The sequence below is a fragment of the Ovis canadensis genome, chromosome 5 (assembly GCF_042477335.2).
Source record: "Ovis canadensis isolate MfBH-ARS-UI-01 breed Bighorn chromosome 5, ARS-UI_OviCan_v2, whole genome shotgun sequence".
NCBI classification, from domain to species: Eukaryota; Metazoa; Chordata; class Mammalia; order Artiodactyla; family Bovidae; genus Ovis; species Ovis canadensis.
Window position 1 is genome coordinate 16,876,656 of NC_091249.1, and position 26,884 is coordinate 16,903,539.

At 40.2% G+C, this 26,884-nt stretch overlaps 1 protein-coding gene across 15 annotated transcripts in view; it reads right to left on the reverse strand.

The window, feature by feature from the left end:
- The window catches only part of LOC138440728 (zinc finger protein 879), a 72,124-nt gene that overhangs the window by 34,158 nt on the left and 11,082 nt on the right, over positions 1-26,884 (reverse strand). For 7 of the 15 annotated variants that reach the window (XR_011257100.1, XM_069590462.1, XM_069590460.1 and 4 more), the window contains one exon: positions 4,650-4,737. Coding sequence is in view for 14 of the 15 variants with exons in the window: in XM_069590462.1 (XP_069446563.1) it covers positions 4,650-4,737 (88 nt within the window). In the remaining variant the exon portion in view is untranslated. Of the gene's footprint in view, positions 1-4,649; positions 4,738-6,503; positions 6,875-21,887; positions 24,111-26,884 lie in introns of those variants that run through there. The other 8 variants (XM_069590472.1, XM_069590471.1, XM_069590461.1 and 5 more) reach the window with 6 other exon arrangements.

Here is a 26,884-nt window from a genome sequence, read left to right on the forward strand (position 1 = left end):
CAACCCCAGGTCTCCCGCACTATAGGCAGATTCTTTACCATGTGAGCCACCAGAGAACCAAAAGTAGGGAAAACTACTAGGCCAAGACCTTTTAGAACTAACACTCAGAAAAAGATGTCCTTTTCATTAGAGGGGACTGGAATGCAAAAGTAGGAAGTCAAGAAACACCTGGAGTAACAGGAAAATTTGGCCTTGGAATACGGAATGAAGCAGGGTAAAGACTAATAAGAGTTTTGCCAAGATAATGCACTGGTCATAGCAAACACCCTCTTCCAACAACACAAGAGAAGACTCTACACATGGACATCACCAGATGGTCAACACCGAAATCAGACTGATTATATTCTCTCAGCAAAAGATGGAGAAGCTCTATACAGTCAACAAAAACAAGACCAGGAGCTGACTGTGGCTCAGATCATGAACTCCTTATTACCAAATTCAGACTCAAATTGAAGAAAACAGGGAAAACCACTGGACCATTCAGGTATGACCTAAATCAAATCCCTTATGATTATACAGTGGAAGTGAGAAATAGATTTAAGGGCCTAGATCTGATAGATAGAGTACCTGATGAACTATGGAATGAGGTTCGTGACACTGTACAGAAGACAGGGATCAAGACCATCCCCATGGAAAAGAAATGCAAAAAAGCAAAATGGCTGTCTGGAGAAGCCTTACAAATAGCTGTGAAAAGAAGAGAAGGGAAAAGCCAAGGAGAAAAGGAAAGATAGAAGCATCTGAATGCAGAGTTCCAGAGAATAGCAAGAAGAGATGAGAAAGCCTTCTTCAGCAATCAAGGCAAAGAAATAGAGGACAAGAACAGAATGGGAAAGACTAGAGATCTCTTCAAGAAAATTAGAGACACCAAGGGAACATTTCATGCAAAGATGGGCTCGATAAAGGACAGAAATGGTATGGACCTAACAGAAGCAGAAAATATTAAGAAGAGGTGGCAAGAATACACAGAACTGTCCAAAAAGGATCTCCATGACCTGGATAATCACAATAGTGTGATCACTCATCTAGAACCAGACATCTTGGAATGTGAAGTCAAGTGGGCCTTAAAAAGCATCACTACGAACAAAGCTAGTGGAGGTGATGGAATTCCAGTTGAGCTATTTCAAATCCTGAAAGATGATGCTGTGAAAGTGCTGCACTCAATATGCCAGCAAATTTGGAAAACTCAGCAGTGGCCACAGGACTGGAAAAGGTCAGTTTTCATTCCAATCCCAAAGAAAGGCAATGCCAAAGAATGCTCAAACTACGCACAATTGCACTCATCTCACATGCTAGTAAAGTAATGCTCAAAATTCTCCAAGCCAGGCTTCAGCAATATGTGAACCATGAACTTCCTGATGTTCAAGCTGGTTTTAGAAAAGGCAGAGGAACCAGAGATCAAACTGCCAACATCCACTGGATCACAGAAAAAGCAAGAGAGTTCCAGAAAAACATCTATTTCTGCTTTATTGACTATGCCAAAGCCTTTGACTGTGTGGATCACCATAAACTGTGGAAAATTCTGAAAGAGATGGGAATACCAAACCACCTAACCTGCCTCTTGAGAAATCTGTATGCAGGTCAGGAAGCAACAGTTAGAACTGGACATGGAACAACAGACTGGTTCCAGATAGGAAAAGGAGTACGTCAAGGCTGTATATTGTCACCCTGCTTATTTAACTTCTATGCAGAGAACATCATGAGAAACGTTGGACTGGAAGAAACACAAGCTGGAATCCAGATTGCCGGGAGAAATATCAAGAACCTCAGATATGCAGATGACACCACCCTTATGGCAGAAAGTGAAGAGGAACTAAAAAGCCTCTTGATGAAAGTAAAAGAGGAGAGTGAAAAAGTTGGCTTAAAGCTCAACATTCAGAAAACGAAGGTCATGGCATCTGGTTCCATCACTTCATGGAAAATAGATGGGGAAACAGTGGAAACAGTGTCAGATTTTATTTTTTGGGGCTCCAAAATCACTGCAGATGGTGATTGCAGCCATGAAATTAAAAGACGCTTACTCCTTGGAAGAAAAGTTATGACCAACCTAGATAGTATATTCAAAAGCAGAGACCTTTGCCGACTAAGGTCTGTCTAGTCAAGGCTATGGCTTTTCCTGTGGTCATGTATGGATGTGAGAGTCGGACTGTGAAGAAAGCTGAGCGCTGAAGAATTGATGCTTTTGAACTGTTGTGTTGGAGAAGACTCTTGAGAGTCCCTTGGACTGCAAGGAGATCCAACCAGTCCATTCTGAAGGAGATCAGCCCTGGGATTTCTTTGGAAGGAATGATGCTAAAGCTGAAACTCCAGTACTTTGGCCACCTCATGGGAAGAGTTGACTCATTGAAAAAGACTCTGATGCTGGGAGGGATTGGGGGCAGGAGAAGAAGGGGACGACCGAGGATGAGATGGCTGGATGGCATCACGGACTCAATGGACATGAGTCTGAGTGAACTCTGGGAGATGGTGATGGACAGGGAGGCCTGGTGTGCTGCAATTCATGGGGTCGCAAAGAGTCGGACACGACTGAGCGACTGAACTGAACTGAACTGAATTGAATACATTATGTGAAATGCCAGGCTGGATGAAGCACAAGCTGGAATCAAGACTGTAGGGAGAAATATCAATAACCTTAGATATGCAGATGACACCACCCTTATAGCAGAAAGTGAACAGGAACTAAAGAGCCTCTTGATGAAAGTGACAGAGGAGAGTGAAAAAGTTGGCTTAAAACTCAACATTCAAAAAACAAAGATCATGGCATTCAGTCTCATCACTTCATGGCAAATAGATGGGGAAACAATGGAAACAGTGACACACTTTATTTTCTTGGGCTCCAAGATCACTACAGATGGTGACTAAAGCCATGAAATTAAAAGACACTTGCTTCTTGGAAGAAAAGCTATGACAAACCTAGACAGTATATTAAAAAGCAGAAACATTACTTTGCCAACAAACGTCCATCTAGTCAAAGCTATGCTTTTTCCAGTAGTCATGTATGGATGTGAGTTGGACCATAAAGAAAGCTGAGTGCCAAAGAATTGATGCTTTTGAACTGTACTGTTTTGGAAGACTCTTAAAAGTCCCTTGGACTAAAAGGAGATCAAACCAGTCAATCTCAAAGGAAATCAATCCTGAGTATTCATTGGAAATACTGAGGCTGAAGCTGAAGCTCCAATACTTTGGCTACCTAATGTCAAGAGCCGACTCACTAGCAAAGACCCTGATGCTGGGAAAGACTGAAGGCAGAAGGAGACGGGGACGACAGAGGATGAGATGGTTGGATGGCGTCACTGACTATGGACATGAGTTTGAGCAAGCTCCGGGAGATGGTGAAGGACAGGGACACCTGGCGCGCTGCAGTCCATGGGGTCGCAAAGAGTTGGACACGATGGAGCAACTGAACAACAACAAAACTGTGATTGTTAATTGCTTCTCTGTGCCCCAGTTTCCCCATCTGTAAAATGCAGATATTAGCAGTCCTCTATTAGCAAGTTTAAACGAGGCATGTATATTACTAACCACACTTACAAATGAGGAAATAGAGCACAAAGGAAGAAAATAATTTTATTTCGCCACATTCCTAGTCCGCATGTGAACTCATAAAATCAACTTCCAGAGTCCACATTTTCAGACTGTGGGCTACCACTACTTTTTGGAAAAGCAGCCAGTGACAAACAAGGAAAGAAAGTTGGTGTTGGGAGAATAACAGAACTTCCATGTAGAAATATTTCATAAGAGTTTGGGAATGACAGACTGCATCTTTAGGAAAAAGTTCAGGTCTGAGGAGAGAGATTCAATAAAGATCCTGAGAAAAATGAGAGCTAAATAATGAAAAGAGATCTCAAAAGGACCAAGAAACAAGAGCTGGAGGGGGATGTGAAATAGCAAGGAAAAAACCAAAGAGAAGGAGATAGAGGCACCCAATGGATGAGAGGGATATGAGATGGCTTAGCATCACAGTTGCACAAGGCAGAGAGAGTGCCAAGAAAGAGGGAGTCCTTTGTCCTCCCCAATGCCAGACTGAGAGCCCAGGTCAAGTTCAGTTCCTTCTGTGATGCCCACCTGACCTTCAGTATCAGTCCTAACCTTCAGTATCAGTGCAAAATAACTCCACTTCTCCAATCTCTTCCCTGAATTTTCTTGGGCATTCGGTCATTTCCTAAGATCAGTACCAAACTCCCTGAGGACAGAAATAACACCTCTCCTTTCTACATCCCCTCTGTATTCCCAGTGCCACGCACAGTACCCTGTACATTGTCAGTGCTCAACAAATAGCTATTGAGCGTGTCTCTTGGCCCTTCCATGGCTTTGCTCCAGTGACACTCTATCAGCTGTGAAGATAAAGACTGCCTATACTCCACACTCTTCACCAAGCACCTATCCTATCTGGAAGCCTATGTTCAGAGCCGACTCAATCTTTGCTCATGAGGTGAGTTTGGGGGTGAATTAAGAGTGACCTCTGTCTAGGGACAGAGGATGCACGTTCCTCAGCAACCCCTTGACAAGTCCAGGATCATGGGAAAAACCTATCAGACTCTAGATTCACCACAGTTTTCACTGGAAAGCAAAGTAGCTGGACAAAGAATGGAAATACGTCCACCATCTCTGAACACAGTGGGAAATTCATGAAAAAGACAAAATTTACTTACTGTCACCGGAGCAGGCAGCAAATCCAAGGCCATTCTTTTCTTCTTAGTTTTCCTGTCAAGGGAGAGCAGAGTGCTTGACAAGGTAGGTCTGCAAAGAAAAAAGGTGTCATGAAGAACTCTGGTGTCAAGGCATGGCTTGGAAAAAGGAAGTTACAACTACCCCTAATGTCCATTAGGTCTGAACAAAGCCATGCCACATAAATGACTCAAACCACGTTTAAAAGTGTGCCTACTAAGCCAAGTAAGTTCTAAGACAATTTGCCAACCTCCACCCCCACCTTGTATTAACCATACTTCTAATTTCCATATATAGATGCTTTTTAACATCCACTGGGCTCTATTAGCTGTATCTAAGCAAATTGCAACGCATCACAGACTTCTGGGGTCCTGAAGCTAGTTTTAAACTATACATTCAAACGGTCACAGCAAATATGAGTGTCCCAGATTGCCACTTTCAAACGTATCTAGCCAATCCTAAGCCTGTTTGCCTGGCTTCACCATTTCCTTCCTGAAGAAACCACAATAAACATGTTTGCCCACACGTGTCGTCTCTTTTTCTATGGAGCTGTTAGGGGAAGCACACTGATTGAAACCACCCACCCTGGCCAGGCACCATAGCAACTATCTGCATGACTTGTTTTACGACAGGACGTCCTGGTAAGGAACAGGGAACTAATAAGCTTCCACCAACCAGAAGAGCTCGGGAAAGGTCAAAAGGAGACACTACCTGTCTGACCACCTCCCAGAATCCTCTCTAGCATCCATCTTGGCTGAACAAGGCGTGCACCACCAGGAAAGACTCTGAGTCAGAATGATTGGCTAAGGACAACCCGGAAACTAATCCCATCACCATAAAACCCGAGACTGTGAGCCATGCGGCAGAGCTGTTCTCCTGGGTTCCCTTACCCTACTGCTCTCCCCCCGGGTGCCCTTTCCCAATAAAATCTCTTGCTTTGTCAGCACATGTATCTCCTCGGACAATTCATTTCCAAGTGTTAGACAAGAGCCCAGTTTCGGGCCCTGGAAGGGGTCCCCCTTCCTGCAACAGAATGACCAACACGTGCTCCTGAGTGGCTCCTTCCTGGACTGCTGTGTTCTTTCCAGGGAACTGTCACACATAATGCACACCATTTTGGATGCCACTCCTAAACACAAATTCCACAACTGCCACCTCTTTTAGCATCCACAGCTCCCCAAATCCTTTGGTCTTCATACACAAACCGCAACTGGGAAAGCCAGGTAAGAGAAATAGGCAGACCACTGTCAGAGAACAGTGGTGGCCCAGGCTGCCTGCACTAGCCACCTAAGTTTGCAGGAGGCTCTGCAGGTATAGCACCTGGCATGAAGGCTCAGCAAACCGAGTATGCGTGTACTGTCAGCCAGAGGAGGAAAGCTGCTCTACAAGCACCGCAGTTGCTCTGTGAGGCACATCTTCTCCCCATCTTGTATCCTGCATGTATTATTTAATCCGCACAACCACTCTAAAAAGTACTGCTACCTCAAATTACAGCTGTGAGGGAGACAGAACCAGGGAGTCTAGTGACCTTCCCCAAGAAACAAAACTGCTAAGTATACAGTAGAGGCAAAAAGGGCCATGGTGGAGTCCAAGGCCCCAGTTAATGTGGCAAATTAGCTGTCCACCTCTGCCTCATTTTCTTCGTCTGTAAAACAGGATCTACCTGTTATCTGAGGCTGAAATGAATTCATTCAGCCAAGGCGCCAGACTAGTACCTGGTACAGATAAGGTCTCCATAGGCATTGCTATTGTTGTTACTGTCTGTTTCATCAGAAATCTCTGAATAGCCAGCCACAAAAGACTCCCACCAACAGCAGTCCCGGACCACCCCAACTCACCTGACGGGGCGCTCCCTCCCCGCGACTCTCCCTGGAAAGGGGTGGGAGTGGGGGCAGGGCAGCGACTCCCCCTGAAGCATCGCGGCCTGGGCCGTGCAGACCGCCTCCAGACCCCCTCGGCCTCGGTATCTCCCTGGGGCCTGCGCGCAGCCCCGCCCGGCCGGCACACCTCCCAGCCCAGACCCACACACGTGCTGGCTCTGACTGCCACCGGAAGATGCAACCGAGAGGTTCTCAGTCCCTGGCAGGCCGCCCTAGCAGAGCCGGGATCACCCGCGCCACGAGCCCCGAGAAAGCCGCGAGCCTTCCTTGCAGCCCCGCAAACCCCGGAGAACTACGACTCCCGGCATGCCTATGGGCTCGCGCCTACTACACTTCCCAGGGGCGCCGCTGGCGCCGCCACTTCCAGACGGGAATGTTCCCTCTTCTGGGGAGCTGTTGGGCCTAGGTGTCTGCTGGGGTTGCAATGCGAGGGACTGTTCAAGTTAACAAATAAGGCGGGTGATCTCCTCCAAAATGCTTCCTGCCTAAATCAGCTGCCTGACTTGTTTTGTTAGACAGGCAAAATCGTTTGAATAAAAACCCTAAATTTTGACGCTTTTAAGGTCAGTGCTACCTGGCTCCTACCAGCCTGTTTTGATTGATTTTAATTATTTTAATGTGTACACGGAGGCTAATGTATGATCAGGTATGTTTAAGCACAATAAAACTAACACCTATACACTCAACATTCTGCTTCAAAAAAGAACTTGACCAGAATCTCGGAAGACCTGTCCACGATGTTCTCCATTTTTCTCAACTGTGTTAAGCATTTCCTGGCTTAGCCTGATTAGTACATCTCAAGCAGGTGCCCCTAAAACAATGCGCTTACTTTTGCAAGGTGTTTCATCTTTATGTAAATAGAATCTGCTATATGTTTTTCTGTGACTTACACGCTGAATGTGACTTACATGCTAAACTTATTAGGTTCACCTATCTTCGTATATGAAAAGTTTATTCATTTTCACTGTTGTATGATTGCACTATTCATTCATTTAACAAAGTATATTTAACACTTGTCTGGCACCTGGCTTTGTTGTAGATGCTAGAAATAAACCAGTAAATAAAAGTGGCACAACCTCTGCATTCATGCAGCTTAAATTGTCAAGGGGAGAGAAAGAAGAAAAATAATAGCAAAAATAGCTCAGCCATTTAAAAAAAAAAGAATGAAATAATGCCATTTGCAGAAAAATACATAGGCCTAGAGATTATCATACTAAGTGAAATAAATCAGGCAGAGAAAGACAAGTATCATATGGTATCACTTATATGTGGCATCTAAAAAAGTGAGGCAAATCAATTTATTTACAAAACAGAAACAGATTCACAGACACAGAAAACAAATTTATGGTTACCAAGCGGAAAAGGGGTAGAGGAAGGATAAATTAGAATTTAGGGATTTTCAAATACAAACTACATAAAATAAACAACAAGGTCCTACTGTATAGTACAGGGAACTATATTCAGTATCTTGTAATAAATTATAAGGGAAAATAACCTAGAAAAGAATATGTATAGCTGCATAACTGAATCACTTTGCTGTACACCAGAAACTAACAAAACATTGTAAATCAACTCTATGTAAATAAAATAAATAAATAGTATGTATTTAGATACTGACGCAGCTAATAAGAACAAGAAAGGGGACCAGGACCCTTGATAAGAGCGATTTTACAGTTTTACACAAAGTGGTTAAGACATGTTTGACCGACAAAGTCAAACATTTGAAGAAGGACCTGCAGAAGATGAGAACTGAGCCATGCTAAATATCTGGTGGAAAGCTTTCTGAGAGACCAACAGGCAGATGCCCTATGGTAGGAACATACCTGGCCTATTGAGGAGACAATAAGATTACAGTTGCTGCAACAGAAATAAGGAGACAGAAGTAGGAGATCAGAGGCAAGAGGACTAAATTTATAGGCTCTTATTGGTCATTATGCCACTGGATTGACTCTGAAAGAGAATGCTCTGGGCACTGCAGGGATAAACTCTTATGTCCATTTTTTTAGTGATCCTGACTGCTGTGCTGAGAATAAACTAAAAGTTCAAAGGAAGAAGTACAGCGACTGAGACTAGAAGGCTGTTGTAGTAAATCTGTGAGAGAAGACAGGAGTTTGGACTGAGCAGAAGTTATGAGAAGTGTCTGGAAATACTAAAATTCAAAATATGGAAAAGATGAGAATGTTAACATTGGAATATTACGTTTTTTCAACTGGGAAGTATATTTATTCCTTTTGAGTAGTCCTGGTCATTATATTAATTTTTTAAAAATATTCTTTATGCTCATTTGCCTGATTATAAAAATTAAGAATTCGCTTGTCTCTTAGCCACCGCAATGAGAAGTCCATGCACTGCAATGAAGAGTAGCCCCCACTTGCTGCAAGTAGAGATAAGTCCTTGCAGCAACAAAGACCTAGCACAGCCAATGAATAAATCCATTAAAAAAAAAAAATTAGCTTGTCTCTTGATGTCCTTTTGCTGACCTAAAACAAATACACAGCCAGTTTTTTTCTCCAGCAAAATGGGTGTATTCAGGATTAACAAAGAATTGCAATTTGAGGTCTGTAAACATGGCTGTGCAAGTCCTCAGCAAAAACGGAGAAGAGCTCTCTTTTCTAGAGGGAAAAGAAGCTGAGAAGGCTATGGTAAAGAGTCCATGGTGTTTTCATTGGCTGAGTCCTGACAGACTCTCACCGGCTGATCTCTTGCCAGCAAAGAAGGGGAAGTCTTTGCTTTTCCTCTTGGGTTCTTCCAGCACCCCCTTCTGGTCTCCTATCTCTATTTAATTGAGGTTTCTGTTTATTGCTTTCTTACACTTTGTATTTGGGTTGGCCGAAAAATTCATTCAGGTTTCTGAATATTCCAATATTTTAAACCAAACACAATTTTATTTTCTGTCCCATTTAAAATGTTAAAAATATGAGCTAATAGGCTATCTAATTTTAGTACTTCTGTATTCAATTTTCTCTCTCAGCTGTGAATTTTGGTAATTTCCTTAAGTTTTATAATTTATTTGCAATTAAGTTTATACTTAATCAGTTTCTTTACTGATGATGAGATGCTTGTGCTCGGTCGTATCCGACTCTTTTCAACCCCGTGGACTAGCCCAGTAGGCTCCTGTGTCTATGGATTTTTCCAGGCAAGGCTACTGGAGTAGTGGGGTGCCATTTCCTTCTCCAGGAGATCTTCCTGACCCAGGGATTGAACCCAGGTCTCTTGTGTCTCCTACAATAGCAAATGGATTCTTGACCATGTCTATTCCATCACTTCCTAATTTTCACTTTTGGTCTTGACATTTCTGTCTCTTTTTCACATCGTCACAGTCTAGTTTTTATCTGTGCCCTCTCAGTTATTCCGTGAACCTCTTTTACTTAGTTTTCTAGAGACAGCTGAAGCCAATCTCATTTTTCTTCTCTTTTAGGAAACCTTCTTCTGTTTATTTCTCTACATTGACTTATATAAATCTTCCCCCACTCCCCATTTCCTGTATCTTTAAGTACTTTTTTCTGTTTTTCCCTCTGTAGCTAGCACTTGGTTTTTTCCATTGTTTTTGTCTGGGACAATAGAAAGGATAAGGCTCAATTCTAATTTTTTCTCCTTTCTTCACTGGCAACATATTAAACTGTTATTCTTGGTGTACAGCTTTCACGACAATGCGAAAACCTCACATTTAATTCTTTGTCCTTTCCTCCATTTTATGGGAGGGGTTTCAAATTGATCTTCCAAGTTAAAAAAAATAAAGGACTATTCTTCCACTTTCTCTTTCTAATGTAGTTTACTGCTTTAAAAGAAATGACCATCTACTTTATTTGAAAAAATGTCTGCACTACATACAACATCCATGAAATAGTAAGAAACCTGGACCCAGCAGGCCGCTTGGGTCCACTGTAGTGTAACTGAAGGTCAACTACTTTTTCCCTTCTTTCTTGCTTCCTTTTCTCCTATCTTCCCTTCCTTTTTTTTTTAACAGTGGGAAAATAAGAAGAAAAATTGTAGAAAAGAAAAAAATAGGAATTGTTTCCAACTCTTCAAAATTTGAAAGGCTAAAATGAAATATATGTGAAGTGTTTAAAATTAAATTACAGTTTCTCTTCCATCTTATTCTCTTAATTAATCAGCTGAAAGGTTGAAAGTTTGCTGCTGTAAGCTGTGTATTATGCCAGGATTCATGACCTCCGGAGGAGAGGATTTCCATCTGAGGTCAGAGACCAGGCCTAACTACTTGGAGATTTTTGTGTAGCCAAATTTTATTAAAGTGTAATAGAGATAGGGAAAGCTTCTGACATAGACATCAGAAGGGGACAGAGTGTCCCCTTGCTAATTTTTAGCGAGGTGTTTTATGTCTGTTAGAAAGCTATTAAGTAAGAGAGAGAGCCTCCTCCTGGCTGAGGGAGTTTCACCAGGTCCCTCTTCCACAATATGCACTTTTGAGATAGGATGGCACGAGGTGTGTCATCCCCCAGCCATAAAACAATTGACAGGAATTCTGGTTTGTTGAGCCCAAGGTTTGAGAAAAGAAAAAAAGTTAGTCTTAGGTGGAACCATTTTGAAGAAAGACAAATTCCTAAGCAAATACATCGTTTCATTAACATAAGAAAAACACATTGGTTAGCTCAAGGCAGAACCAGGTGTCATCAGTACAGAATTGATAGAAGCCTCTTTTAATTTTGTGTAGAGAAGGAAAAAAAAAATCTGCCACTTGCAGTTTATTTCCTCCTGCTGCTTGGGGACCTCTGGCCTTCCTGCCTGTTACCCTCTCAATCTTAATGACTTCCATCCCTATATGTACATGTGCAATTGAGGCTGATGGACTGGCTAGATTTGGGGAACACAAGAGTGCATATTATTTAAAATGCCGTCCAAATACTCCTGCAAACCTGAGTGTTAAAACACAAACATGCAATAAGTTATTTATATCTTCCTGTCCTATATATATAGACTCTTAGACGTTTAAAGGATATTTGTACAAACACATTTAAGAGTGATTGCAAGGACTTCCTTGGTGATTGAGTGGTTGGCAATCCGCTTGCCAGTGCAGGGACACGGGTTCGACCCTGGTCTGAGAAGATTCTACATGCCACGGGCAGCTAAGCCCAAGACCGTGTGCCACAGCTGCTGAGCCTGCCCTCTAGAACCCTTGAGCTGCAGCTACTGAAGCCTAGGTACCTAGAACCCATGGTCTACAAGAGAAGCTACTGTAATGACAAGCCTGCACACCACCACAAAGAGTAGCCCCTGCTCACCATAGACAAAAAAAGCCCACACACAGCACTGAAGATCCAGCACTGCCAAAAACAGAAATAAAAGTGGCTGCAAAATTTGTTTAGAAAAAATAACCCACTGACCTAATAAGAGAAGTACAGGCTGGATGGTGCTGAAATATAGGGATTCAGGGGGTAATTCTATCCAGGTCTTTCCATCACAACTCTATAAACTTATGGGATGAGTCATGAAAACCTACAAACGATTTTTATTATGTACAGTCTATTTGTTTAAAAGAAATGGAAGCTTTGCTAGCTTGTTTTCCTTTGCCCATATCTTTCTACTGAAGCAGAGATCACAAAACAGATGTTGGTGCAATGACAGTTTCTAGACTTCTTGCCACAGGTATGACAAGGGTTTGTTTTGTTTAAGAAACAACAAGTTTTTTGGATGTGGCATGTAATAAGCACTTAAAGAATATTTTTGGAATAAACAAAAATCGGATAAAAATCAAGTATGGTTGTTTGGATAACAAAAATGTTTCTTTAGATAATTCTTTTTTTTTCTTTTTTTTTCTCGTTTGTTTTTTATGTATGTATTTTTTTTTTTAGTTTTTAATTTTTAAAATTTTAAAATCTTTAATTCTTACATGCGTTCCCAAACATGAACCCCCCTCCCACTTCCCTCCCCATAACATCTCTCTGGGTCATCCCCATGCACCAGCCCCAAGCATGCTGTATCCTGCATCAGTTGGAGGTGAGGTAGCAATGGTGGTGTAATCTACAGCTCCCACCATATCCTTTAAAAAAAACAATAAAGGACATGGAACACAAAAGAGGCAGTGGGGTTCTTAAAATTGATATAAAACCACCACCAGAAAGAGAAAGTACAGCCTTTGTGTGAAAATATACCCAAGTTTACTGGTATTTAAGAGAACCATATATAGGTAAGTGCTTAAAAGTACATGTGGGGTATATAAACAACTTCCATAGCTCAATAACAATAGCAAAACTATGCAATTCAAAAACTGGCAAAGGTTTTAAATACACAATTCTCCAAATAAAATGGATACAATACAAATGGCCAAATAAGCATTTTAAAAGATGCTCAACATCCCTGGTCATTACAGGAATGCAACTCATAATCATAATGAGATGCCACTTCACAACTGTTAGAACGGTTATTATAAAAAAAGAAACAGAAGTGTTAACTGTTGTTGAAGATGTGGATAGTAGAACCCATATTCCAATTAGAACCCTTGTACATTGCTAATGAGAATGAAAAATGCTGCATCCTCTGTGGAAAATAGTTTGACAGTGTCATATAAAGGTTAATATCCACTTCTCAAATGACGGTGCAGTCCCACTCTTAGGTATTCACCCAAGCAGAAATTAAAACAATGTTCACACAAAAACCTGTATGCAATTGTTTGCAGCAGCCTTATTCATAACTTCCAAAAATTGGAAATAACCCAAATGTTCCTCAAGTGGAGAATAATAAACTGTGGTACACTCATATAATGGAGTATCACTCAGCAATTAAAAGGTACAAAATACTGATACACACAGCATGGGGCAATCTCAAATGTACTAGCCTAAGTAAAAGCAGCCAGACATATGATACTTTATAAAGGGGGAAACTATGGGATAGTAACTGAAACCAGGGAGTCAAACAGATAGATGTATGCAGCTGTTCATAACAGCATTATTTACAGTAGCCAGAAGGTAGAAGCAACTCAAAAGTCCATTGATTCATGAATGGATAAACAAAATGTGGTCTTCTTATACAATGGAATTTTATTTAACCTTAAAAAAGGAAGGAAATTCTGAAACATGCTATGACATGGATGAATTTTTAAGACATTACACAAGTGAAATAAGCCAAACACAAAAAGAAATACGTGGTATGATTCCACTTAAATGAACTAAGTAAGAAAGGCAAATTCGTAGAGACAGAAGGTAGAACAGAAGTTACCAGGGGCTGGGGGAAGGGTAAAATGGAGAGTGACTCCTTAATGAGCACAGAATTTCTGTTTGCGATGATGACATGTTCTAGAAATAGATTCTGGTGATAGTTACACCCACATGGTGACTTCACACATTTGCTACTAAACTATACACTGTAAAGTGGTTAAATGACAACTTTTAAGTTACAAATTTTACCAAAAAAAATTTTAAGTACACGCAGGATGCAAGAGGGCATTACTGGGAAGGTAATGCTTCAGGGGGAGATTGTTAACAGAAAGAAACAGGTGTGAAAACCATATTTCAAGGTAGGAAACATAAGATCCTGCAAAACAAAAAATTCACTCTAAGTATTTTAGACCCCACAATTTTTCTCCCCAATCCTCAAGAAATTTAGGCAATAAATCATACTTTGCTACACAGAAAGAACTAAGTATACTTGAATTAGAAATCTTGGACACAACCCAAACTTGTGACAGAAAGGACACAGACACCACCTTGCTGGGAATCACAGAGGCTAATTCTGGGACAATTTCAGCATCAGTTAAATAATGATATTAGCAGATTACAGTCAACTGAAGAAACAAGAAACTGTGCTTCCAGAATCACAGAAATAAACAGAAAATGAAACTCTTCCCTGAAGTGGAAAGCCAATTATTAAGTGTAGAAAAAAATAACACAATAAGAAAATTTCTATTTGAAAACTATTGTTATAGCTTATTTTATATAATAGATTAGATTCTAAAATATTTTTATATTTACAATATATAATTCATAAGTTTATATTACAAATAATTATAAATCTATTATATTATATATATTATATATTATATATACCAAATATGATGTTATATATTAATATAAAATTGTATAAATATATATAAACATAATAGTAATTAATGTATGATACATGTAAATAATACATTATACATATAATATATTAATATATCATTATTAATATATCAATATATAATATATTAATACATGTCAAAGGAGCGGTGGCTGCACGGGCGCAGGAGGGCCAAGAGGAGCTACTCCACATTCAACGTCAGGAGGGGCGGTGGTGAGGAGATAACCCTCATCCAAGGTAAGGGGCAGTGGCTGCGCTTTGCTGGAGCAGCCGTGAAGAGATACCCCAAGTCCAAGGTAAGAGAAACCCAAGCGAGATGGTAAGTGCTGCGAGAGGGCATCAGAGGGCAGACACACTGAAACCATACTCACAGAAAATTAGTCAATCTAATCACACAGACCACAGCTTTCTCTAACTCAATGAAACTAAGCCATGCCCTGTGGGGCCACCCAAGACAGGCGGGTCATGGTGGAGAGGTCTGACAGAATGTGGGCCACTGGAGAAGGGAATGGCAAACCACTTCAGTATTCTTGCCTTGAGAACCCCATGAACAGAATGAAAAGGCAAAATGATAGGATAGTGAAAGAGGAACTCCCCAGGTCGGTAGGTGCCCAATATGCTACTGGAGATCAGTGGAGAAATAACTTCAGAAAGAATGAAGGGATGGAGCCAAAGCAAAAACAATACCCAGTTGTGGATGTGACTGGTGATAGAAGCAAGGTCCGATGCTGTAAAGAGCAATATTGCATAGGAACCTGGAATGTCAGGTCCATGAATCAAGGCAAATTGGAAGTGGTCAAATAGGAGATGGCAAGAGTGAACGTCGACATTCTAGGAATCAGCGAACTAAAATGGACTGGAATGGGTGAATTTAACTCAGATGACCATTATATCTACTACTGCGGGCAGGAATCCCTTAGAAGAAATGGAGTAGCCATCATGGTCAACAAAAGAGTCCGAAATGCAGTACTCGGATGCAATCTCAAAAATGATAGAATGATCTCTGTTGGTTTCCAAGGCAAACCATTCAATATCATGGTAATCCAAGTCTACGCCCCAACCAGTAACACTGAAGAAGCTGAAGTTGAACTGTTCTATGAAGACCTACAAGACCTTTTAGAACTAACACTCCAAAAAGATGTCCTTTTCATTACAGGGGACTGGAATGCAAAAGTAGGAAGTCAAGAAACACCTGGAGTAACAGGAAAATTTGGCCTTGGAATATGGAATGAAGCAGGGAAGATGCTAATAGAGTTTTGCCCAGAGAACACACTGGTCATAGCAAACACCCTCTTAAAACAACACAAGAGAAGACTCTACACATGGACATCACCAGATGGTCAACACTGAAATCAGACTGATTATATTCTTTGCAGCCAAAAATGGAGAAGCTCTATACAGTCAGCAAAAACAAGACTGGGAGCTCATCATGAACGTCTTATTGCCAAATTCAGACTTAAATTTAAGAAAGTAGGGCAAACCACTAGACCATTCAGGTATGATCTAAATATAATCCCTTATGATTATACAGTGGAAGTGAGAAATAGATTTAAGGGACTAGATCTGATAGACAGACTGCCTGATGAACTACGGATGGAAGTTCATAACATTGTACAGGAGACAGGGATCAATACCATTCCCAAGAAAAAGAAATGCAAAAAGACAAAATGGCTGTCTGAGGAGGCCTTACAAATAGCTGTGAAAAGAAGAGAAGCCAAAGGTAAAGGAGAAAAGGAAAGATACACCCATTTGAATGCAGAGTTCCAAAGAATAGAAAGGAGAGATAAGAAAGCCTTCCTCAGTGATCAATGCAAAGAAATAGAGGAAAACAATAGAAAGACTAGAGATCTCTGCAAGTAGAGATACCAAGGGAACATTTCACACAAAGATGGGCACAATAAAGGACAGAAATGGTATGGACCTAACAGAAGCAGAAGATATTACGAAGAGGGGTCAAGAATACACAGAAGAACTATACAAAAAAGATCTTCATGACCCAGATAACCACGATGGTTTGATCACTCACCTAGAGCCAGACATCCTGGAACGTGAAGTCAAGTGGGCCTTAGGAAGCATCACTATGAACCAAGCTCGTGGAGGTGATGGAATTCCAGTTGAGCTATTTCAAATCCTAAAAGATGATCTTGTGAAAGTACTGCACTCAATATGCCAGCAAATTTGCAAAACTCAGCAGTGGCCACAGGACTGGAAAAGGTCAGTTTTCATTCCAATCCCAAAGAAAGGCAATGCCAAAGAATGTTCAAACTACCACACAATTGCACTCATCTCACAAGCTAGCAAAGTAATGCTCAAAACTCTCCAAGACATGGTTTCAACAATACATGAATTGTGAACTTCCAGATGTTCAAGCTGGATTTTGAAAAGACAGAGGAACCAGAGATCAAATTGCCAACATCCATTCAATCACTGAAAAAGCAAGACAGTTCCAGAAAAACATCTAGTCCTGCCTTATTGACTATGCCAAAGCCTTTGACTGGGTGCATCACAACAGACTGTGGAAAAAGCAACAGTTAGAACTGGACATGGAAAAGACTGGTTCAGAATTGGAAAAGGATTATGTCAGAACTGTATATCGTCACTCTGCTTATTTAACATATATGCAGAGTACATCATGTGAAATGCCAGGCTGGATGAAGCACAAGCTGGAATCAAGACTGCTGGGAGAAATATCAATAACCTCAGATATGCAGATAACACCACCAGTAAGCGAAGAAGAACTAAAGAGCCTCTTGATAAAAGTGACAGAGGGTGAAAAAGTTGGCTTAAAGCTCAACATTCAGAAAACTAAGATCATGGTATCCAGTCCCATCACTTCATGGAAAATAGATGGGGAAACAATAGAAACAGTGACAGACGTTAGTTTCTTGAGCTCCAAAACCCCTGCAGATGCTGGCTGCAGCCATGAAATTAAAAGACGCTTGCTCCTTGGAAGAAAAGCTATGACCAAACTAGACAGCATATTAAACAGAAGAGACATTACTTTGCTGACAAAGATCCGTCAAGCCAAAGCTATGGTTTCTCCAGTAGTCATGTATGAATGTGAAAGTTCAATGATATAAGAAAGCTGAGCACCTAAGAATTGATGCTTTTGAACTGTGGTGTTGGAAAAGACTCTTGAGAGTTCCTTAGACTGCAAGGAGATCCAACCAGTCCATCCTAAAGGAGACAAGTCCTGAATATTTATTGGAAGGACTGACACTGAAGCTGAAACTCCAATAACTCTGGCCACATGATGTGAAGAACTGATTCATTGGAAAAGATCCTGATGTTGGGAAAGATTGAAGGCAGGAGAAGAAGGGGATGGCATAGGATGAGATAGTTTCATGGCATCATCGACTCAATGGACATGAGTTTGAGCAAGCTTCAGGAGTTGGTGATGGACAGGAAAGACTGGCACGTGGCAGTGCACGGGGTCACAGAGTTGGACATGACTGAGTGACTGAACTGAAGAATGCTATGATCTTGAGATTGCCCTTTGTACAACATCTGAGGTCATTACATCTTAAACTTTATCTTAAACTTTATCCTTAAACTATTTGTTCCTTAAACTTTATATTAAACTATATGTTCAGCTTATATAGGTTGTTCAGCCATGAAGATCTTTCTTTTATTCTCACTCAGTGCAGAGTTGGATCAAAAATTTGTATTTAACTATTTTTACTGACATACACATTGGTCTTCATATTGATCATCATTGTGACTGGCCTGGGCAGCCTCTTCTTGATGAGGGACTCTTTCAGGCATCAAACAAGCTGAGGAATTCTCTACTCCTCTCCAAGTCATTTCCTTGCCTCACACTCAGAGTTAATAATCATCCTGAATTTTCTGCTTTTGTGGTAGCTAGTTTCCAAGTATGGTCATCCAATGAACCATGCTCCCTGGTATTAATGTCCTTGTATAATTTTCTTGCCTTGAATCTGGGCCAAATCTGAGTTAATGTTGTGACTTCCAAAACTGAGTTGAAGATTTGTGCTTCTACCTAGGTCCCTCAGGATGCTTGCTCTAAGGACACGGCCTCTCAGAAACTAGCTACCTTTCTGTGAGAAGCCCAATCTACATGGAGAAATCCAACCATGCTCCCAGCCTACAGTCATCAAAAACTGACAAGTCTTGGGTATCAAGCCCAGTTGTGCCTCTAGCCGCACCTGCTACTTGAATGCAAACACATTAAGACATTCTAAGTAAGAATTGTCCAGCTGAGCCCAAACATGAAACCAAGACAGAAACAAATAATTTTTTAAACTGTTAAATTAGGGCGAGAGTTGTTACACAGTGATGGATAATGTGGGCCATGAACAATGAAATGGAGTCACTTACGTTCAAGGGATCTAAAAAGGAGCCATGAGGCCATTAAGGCAGATGCAGTATAAACTGTTGACACAGTCAAAAGTTCCTGAAACCATCTAGAACCTGCTTTCCTTACTCATTAAAGATCTCGGATTAGCAAACAATTTGCTGTCCATAAGTGACTGAATGCCACCACATTTCTGTAAAAATACATCTATATAACATCTCTGGAATGCCTTTATCTGTTGCTTTTATAAACCCTAACGTTTTCTTTTCCTTGGGAAATAAATAATCCCCTTGGAGCACATTTGAGTTGCTGTTAGAATCTGCCTCTTGATTGCAATACTTAGGACCTCAAATACTTTTTATTTGCAGTCTTCTATGTTTGGGTGGTTAATTATAACTAAAACACCATCTCATCCAATCACTTGTTTTTATGATCTTCACCACATATCACTTAGCATAAACTTAATTTTGCAAAAAATGTTATCCCTAATGTAGTTTCCCATGACTTTTTAGAACTCAGTAAGTTTTAAAATTCATCTGTGTTTTGTATATAGCTTTGGCTCATTGATTTTCATTGATGTTTACTGGATACATTCTCTTACTAATGGGCATTCAGACTACTTCCAAACATTTGCTATTATGATAAGTATCTTTATACACGATTCTTTGTGCTCATATCAAACATTTATCTACAATGCACAGGTGCCAGTGTATTACACCAAGCAAATGTTCGACTTTGTAAGATGTCAATGATCTGCATTGATTTATACTCCCACTAGTAGGGTATAAATCTCACATATATTCCAAAACTCAGTATTGTCATACATATTTGCTCATCTGTACTTGTAAAATCATATCTATGGTCCTAATTTACATTGGTCTCAATGAAATATCCTTTTATGGTTTTGAAAATTTCTCTTTTCTCATCTATGAAATAATAAGTAGTCACGTATTCAGATCACTTTTTTTCTATTAGGTTTTACTTTTTAATTGATCCATACAAATCATTCAGATTTTCCAGAAAACATATTGGGCATGTTGTAGAAAGACTTCATTCTGTTTTGTGTCTTTTCCTTTTTGGTATATTCTGATAACCACAAGTTCCTTATTTCAATGTGAGCAAACATTATGAACATTTTATAAAGCTTCTTTGTATCCTGTTTAAAAAAAATCCTTATCTGGTGGTCATAAAGTTATTGCTTACATATCCTTCCAAAAGTCAGTTCTGCCTAGCATGTACCTCTTGATATGGTGAGAGTAGGCATCCAGTTTTGGTTCTATGTGGATGAACCATTTCTGCTTCTTAGAACCATTACTGAGTAGTCTATTCTTTCCCCATACTTGTCATGTCATGAATACTTCTAATATTTTACCTTTTTTTTTTTCAGCAGGTTTTTTGGTAAATACCTTTTTAGCCAGTTATAAACTTCCTTCCTACTGCTGCTTGGTTAAAGTTTTTAATCATGAGTAGGTGCTGAGTATTTTGGTTGTTTTTCTGCATCTATTGAGACAAACCTATGGATTTCTGTTACTACTAAGATGGCACATAGCATCTGTAAGCTTCTGAATGTTAAAACAACCCACGCAGCTCCATGAATAACCTGTACTTATCAGTAAAACTAGTACTATGTCTAGGTGCTTTTGGGCTCCATCTGCTTATGCTTTGTTTAGGATTTTTACGTGTTGATGGATGATACTGGACTGCAATCTTTCTTGTATTTTCCTTACCTGATTTTGGTACTGGGTTATATTAGAAATCATCAAGCTTACCGATTATCTCCTCTGAAGGATCCTGCTAAAGACATAAACAATGTTACCTGCAAGTTTGATAGGCCTCACCTTAAAAACAGCTAGGCTTCATATTTTGTGTGATTTTAATTTTTTGATGATTTTAGGTCACTGATACTTAAGGAATGCTATGGTCTGAATGTTTGTGTCCCCTCAAAATATGTGTTGAAACCCAACCTCAAAGGTGATGTTATTAGGAAGTGGAGCCTGGGAGGTATCTCTCATGAGGCTACCTCCCTCATGAATAGATCAGTGCCCTTAAAAAAAGAGGCCCTGAGAGATCCCTCATCACGAGGACATGGTGAGAAGGCACCAGAAATGAATCAGGAAAGGGATTTTAACCACAACACAACCATGTTGATGCCCTGATCTTAAGACTTCCCAGCCATAACTGTGAGAAATAAATTTCCATTGTTTATAAGCTATCCAGTCTCTGGTATTCTGGTATAGTACTCCAAACTAAGAAGCTCTATCTTTCCTAGGAAAGTTATATACTTCCTAAGAACTTCCCTTAGGTAATCAGATAATTAAAAGAATGTTGTATGAAAACAGACATTGCAAGTAGAATACTAAATGACCCTGAAGAGTTTGCTCCTCACAAGTCTGAAACAATGAGACTGATTAGTCCTAAGAGGCAAAGATGAATTCACTAATTTTTGCTTTACTTAATCTCCACTCCTAACCCTTTTGGAGTTTTTTTTAAAGCACCTTGGCAAATAGAAAAAAACTGCTTTTTCAATGAAATGAGTATTCCAGTTCTTAAGTGCTTGCCTACTCCTGATAAAATTGGCAAAATTAGATGTTACCCTCTGTGAAGCTCAACAATATTAGTATGATTTGTTTTTATCTTGTTCAAATTACTGTTCACATTGTAGAAATGGTTTCTGGGATTAATAACTTGTTAAAGGACACAGTCCATTTTTTGGAGGAAAAAGCATCTGAACTTAGAGCCTCAAGTTTTGTCTAGTGGTCCTCAGAGTGTGAAAGGGAGCAAGCATCACCTGATGGAGGTGAAAGTAAAATATAAGCGTGAAAACTACCTTGTTCATTTGACCTAACAGGAGGACTACCAGAGTTCCATGTGTTCCTGGGTCTTCCTGGTGGCTGGTAACCAGAGAACTCAAGGAAGCAGGCACACAGCCTGGCGGCCAAGAGTCATGCTCCCTATGCTTACATTGCAAGATAATTTTTAACAACTCTCATCAGTAAATTAACTTGCAAAAGCAGTAGTTGTCTAAATTATCTTTAATTCTCAATGTAACACAACATTGGTAATCAATTTATGAGAAAAACAAGTGAAATATCATGTATTTTGTCATTTGAAATAAAGTAACTTTAGATCTGATTCAGAATTTGGAACAAGTGGTCAGGGAGAACACTCCCAGAACTTAAACCAGTTTACAGAGTGATTTTATTTTCAAGTGAATGGCGTAGGCAGCACGGGAGAAATAACTCAAAAGTTTTAACCACCACCAAGTACAAAAGTTGCTTTTAAACTCTTAAAAAAAACAAATTTTACTGACAGTGAGGTAGTTCCAGGTCATCTGTTTAAATTTCATTTCTAATACATTTTTCTTAGTACAACTGGCTTTGAAACTCAAATGCAGTTTCAAAAATATACAATCCTAGACTAATCCAAAGTCTGGATTTTATGGCTGCACTTTTCCATTAATCAACAAGCTTCCCAGTAATGCCTGTGAAAGCGGGTAGCTGTTACCACGTAACACTAGAAAAAAAATAAAATACTAACCCTTTGATTTGATACATTTTCTATTTTATAGTCAGTAATAAGTTAAGAATGTATGAAGAAACATTTTATACAAGCTTTCCTAATATTTCTAAGGTTACCTTGCATCATAAGTCTCTGATGATTGGCAAGGTCTAAATCCTGAAGTTTAATGCACAATTAACCACTCCTCATGATTTTCTCCCCAGAATGAATTCTTTGATATTTTGTAAGGAATGAACTTCAGTTGGAAGGTTTTTCCCCATGCATTTAACTTAATAGTTTTTCTCCAGTATGAGTCCTCTGATGATTTGTAAGAGACGAGCTCTGACTGAAAGCTTTCCCACATTCTTTACATTTATAGGGCTTTTCTCCTGTATGAATTCTCATGTGTGTCATAAGGGATGAACTTTGTCTAAAGGCTTTCCCACATACTTTACAATTATATGGTTTCTCTCCAGTATGAATTCTCTGGTGCTGAATGAGTGCTGAGCTTTGGTTGAAAGCTTTTTCACAGTCATTACATTTATAAGGTTTCTCTCCGGTATGAATTTTTCGATGAGTATTAACTGCTGAGTGCGAACTGAAAGCTTTTCCACATTCCTTACAATTATATGGTTTCTCTCCAGTATGGATTCTGTTGTGTATATTAAGCCGTGAAATCCAGGAGAAAGCTTTCCCACATTCATTACATTTGTAGGGTTTTTCTCCAGTGTGAATTCTTTGATGTTGTATAAGAGCTGAGCTTTGGCTAAAGGCTTTCCCACATTCTTTACAGGCATAAGGTTTCTCACCAGTGTGAATTCTCTGATGTATAATAAGGGCTGAGTGGTAACTAAACACCTTTCCACACTCATTACAATTAAAAGGTTTCTCTCCAGTATGAATTCTGTGGTGTCTACTTAGTCGTGATATTGAAGTAAAGGCTTTCCCACACTGACTACATTCATATGGTTTCTCTCCAGTATGAATTCTATGATGCTGAATAAGAGATGAGCACTGGCTAAAGGTTCTCCCACATTCATTACACTTATAGGGCTTTTCTCCAGTATGAATTCGCTGGTGATTATTAAGGGATGAACTACCTTTAAACGTCTTTCCACATTCATTACACTTATAGGGCCTCTCTCCAGTGTGCATTCTCTGATGTCCAATGAGAGATGTAGTGAAACTGAAGGCTTTTCCACATTCACTACATATGTAAGGCTTCTCTCCAGTATGAACTCTCAGGTGCTGAGTTAGAGATGAGCTTTGGCTAAAAGCTTTCCTACATTCCTTACATTTATAGAGCTTCTCTCCAGTATGGATTCTCTGATGTTTACTCAGGGAAGAACTGTGGAGGAAGATTTTCCCGCAGATATTACACTTGTAACACTTACGCACTGTGCTGATTCCCAGCTGTTTAAATAGAATTGAATACTGCTGTGAACAAGGTTTCCTTCCTCTGGAAACAATTCTGGGTTTTCTAATAAGTGATAATTTTAGATCAAGATTTTTCCCAAGGTCAATACCTATAAAGCTCTTGTCCTTCATGCATGTTTTCTTGATGGTAACTAAGACTTCCCTCAAAGCTCTGTTCTCTTTGCTTTGTTGATTCTCTAAGGTTTCCTCGTTTATGTAGATTTTTCCCAACCTAAAGTCAAAAGGACCATCACCTAAGAGTTGATTCATTACGTCCTGATTTTCTTCTTCAGAAACTCTGGTTTCAAACAAGCTCTCCCATCCTAAAATAAATGAAACATGTAAGTCTCTCTTGCACTGAGAATAAAGAAAAATAACATCAAAAAATACAAGGATGGCTAACAAATATATTTATGGAGTCCTTAGAAAAGGTAATGCCAAAAATGTTCAAACTACTGCACAACTGTACTCATTTCACATGCTAGCAAAGAAATGCTCAAAATTCTCCAAGTTAGGCTTCAACAGTACGTGAACCAAGAACTTTCAGATATTCAAGCTGGATTTAGAAAAGGCAGAGGAACCAGAGATCAAATTGCCAACATCCACTGGATCATGGAAAAAGCAAGAGAGTTCCAGAAAAACATCTATTTCTGCTTTATTGACTATGCCAAAGCCTTTGACTGTGTGGATCAAAATAAACTGTGGAAAATTCTGAAAGAGATGGGAATCCCAGACCACCTGACCTGCCTCCTGAGAAATTTGTATGCAGGTCAAGAAGCAACAGTTAGAAATGGACATGAAACAACAGACTGGTTCCAAATCGGGAAAGCAGTACGTCAAGGCTGTATATTGTCACCCTGCTTATTTAACTTACATGCAGAGTACATCAAGCAAAATGTTGGGCTGGATGAAGCACAAGCTGGAATCAAGATTGCTGGGAGAAATATCAATAACCTCAGATATGCAGATAACACTACCATTATGCCAGGAAGTGAAGAGGAACTAAAAAGCCTCTTGATGAAAGTGAAAAGAGGTAAGTAATAAAGCTAGCTTAAAACTCAACATTCAAAAAACCAAGATTATGGCATCCAGTCCTATCACTTCATGGCAAACAGATGGGGAAACAACAGAAACAGTGAGAGACTTTAGTTTCTCGGGCTCCAAAATCACTGCAAATGGTGACTGCAGCCATGAAATAAAAAGATGCTTGTTCCTTGGAACAAAAGCTATGACAAACCTAGACAGCATATTAAAAAGCAGAGACATCTCTTTGCTGACAAATGTCCATCTAGTCAAAGCTATGGTTTTTCCAGTAGTCAGGTACGGATATGAGAGCTGGACCATAAAGAAAGCTGAGCACCAAAAAATTGATGTTTTTGAACTGTGGTGTTGGAGAAGACTCTTGAGAGTCCCTTGGACTGCAAGGAGATCCAACCAGTCCATCCTAAAGGAAATCAGTTCTGAATATTCATTGGAAGGACTGATGCTGAAGCTGAAGCTCCAATACTTTGGTCACCTGATGCGAAGAAATGACTCATTGAAAAAGACCCTGAAGCTGGGAAAGACTGAAGGCAGGAGAAGGGGATGGCATAGGATGAGATGGTTGGATGGCATCACCAACTTGATGGACATGATTTGAGTAAGCTCCAGGAGTTGGTGAGGGACAGGAAAACCTGGCATGCTATAGTCCATGGGGTCGCAAAGAGTCGCACATGACTGAGCAACTGAACTGAACTGAGAAAAGGGTGAGAAACAGAAGAGCAAGAGAAAGAAGCAGAATGGAAGATCTACCTGGGTGGGAAAAAGGCTGAAGAAAACTATGTGTGGGTGGGCTGAGGAACTGAGAGGACAGCTCTTCCAGTAAAGGAACCAGGCCTGATCTAGTAACAAAGCAGAGGTCAGCAGGGTACACAGTATATCTGCGTACAGCAGGTTGTATATTATTCAGCTTCATCGTTCAGGTCAGCCACCAGTGCACTCAAGCCAAAACCAAGAGAAAACTGCAGACGGGCTATAAACAAGTGAGAGAAGCACTGCCTCTAAAAGTCTCTTTGAAACACAGCCTCAGCTAGTGAAGTTTGGGGACTCCCTGGAGTGCTATAAATAATGTAATACATTTCACTGACAGTATCTACTTAGTATCCACTATGTACCACGCAAAGGTCAGGACTCAGGATTATAGAGAACATGCCAGATAAGAGTCACATTTTCACAAGATTTACATTCTAGTAGCCAATATTAACAATGACCAAGTAACCAAATAAAGTACTGGGAGTGATGACAACTGTGAGAAAATAAACAAAAACAAGGTGATGTGTACAACTTGATATTTCAAACTATGGTGAGGAAATAAAATTAAAGATTTAAATAACATAAGAGTTGTCCATGTAAAAACTGGGTAAGAGCAATTACAAAGGCCATAAGGCAGGAAGAAGCTCTGTGTGTTTGCAGAATATAAAGAACTAGTGTGGTCTAAGCAAGAGGGAAACGGGAGAGAGTGCTACAAGAGGAGGAAATGAGATGGGCAGAGGGTCACATCAAGCAAGGTCTTGTAAAACATAGGGCAGTATTTGGAATTTCTTCTAAGGATCACTGGGGGTTTGGAGGAACATGATTGTTTTGTTTAAAAAGGAAAACTATGGAGTTGTGTGACAAATGGACTGTAATTGGGGGAAAAGAGGAAAAGAAAACAAAGACAGGTACAGGGCTGCCCATTAGGAGGCTGCGACAGTCTTCCTGGATGAAGGTTATGGCAATCTGCACTGGCATGGTAACAGAAGCAGGCACACTGGGGCATTTTAAAAGCAGAGATGACAGGTGTGTTCACCTGTGAATAAGGAGTACAGAATAAGTAAGAGGACTCAACAATAATGTCTGGCTTTTGGCTTGGGGTTTCCCTGGTGGCTCAGATGGTAAAGACTCTGCCTGCAATGCAAGAGACTCGGGTTCAATCCCTGGGTCAGAAAGATCCCCTGGAGAAGGAAAGGGCTACCCACTCCACTATTCTTGCCTGGAGGATTCCATTAACAGAAGAGGCTGGTGGGCTACAGTCCAAGGGGTAACAAAGAGTCAAACACAACTGAGCAACTAACACTCT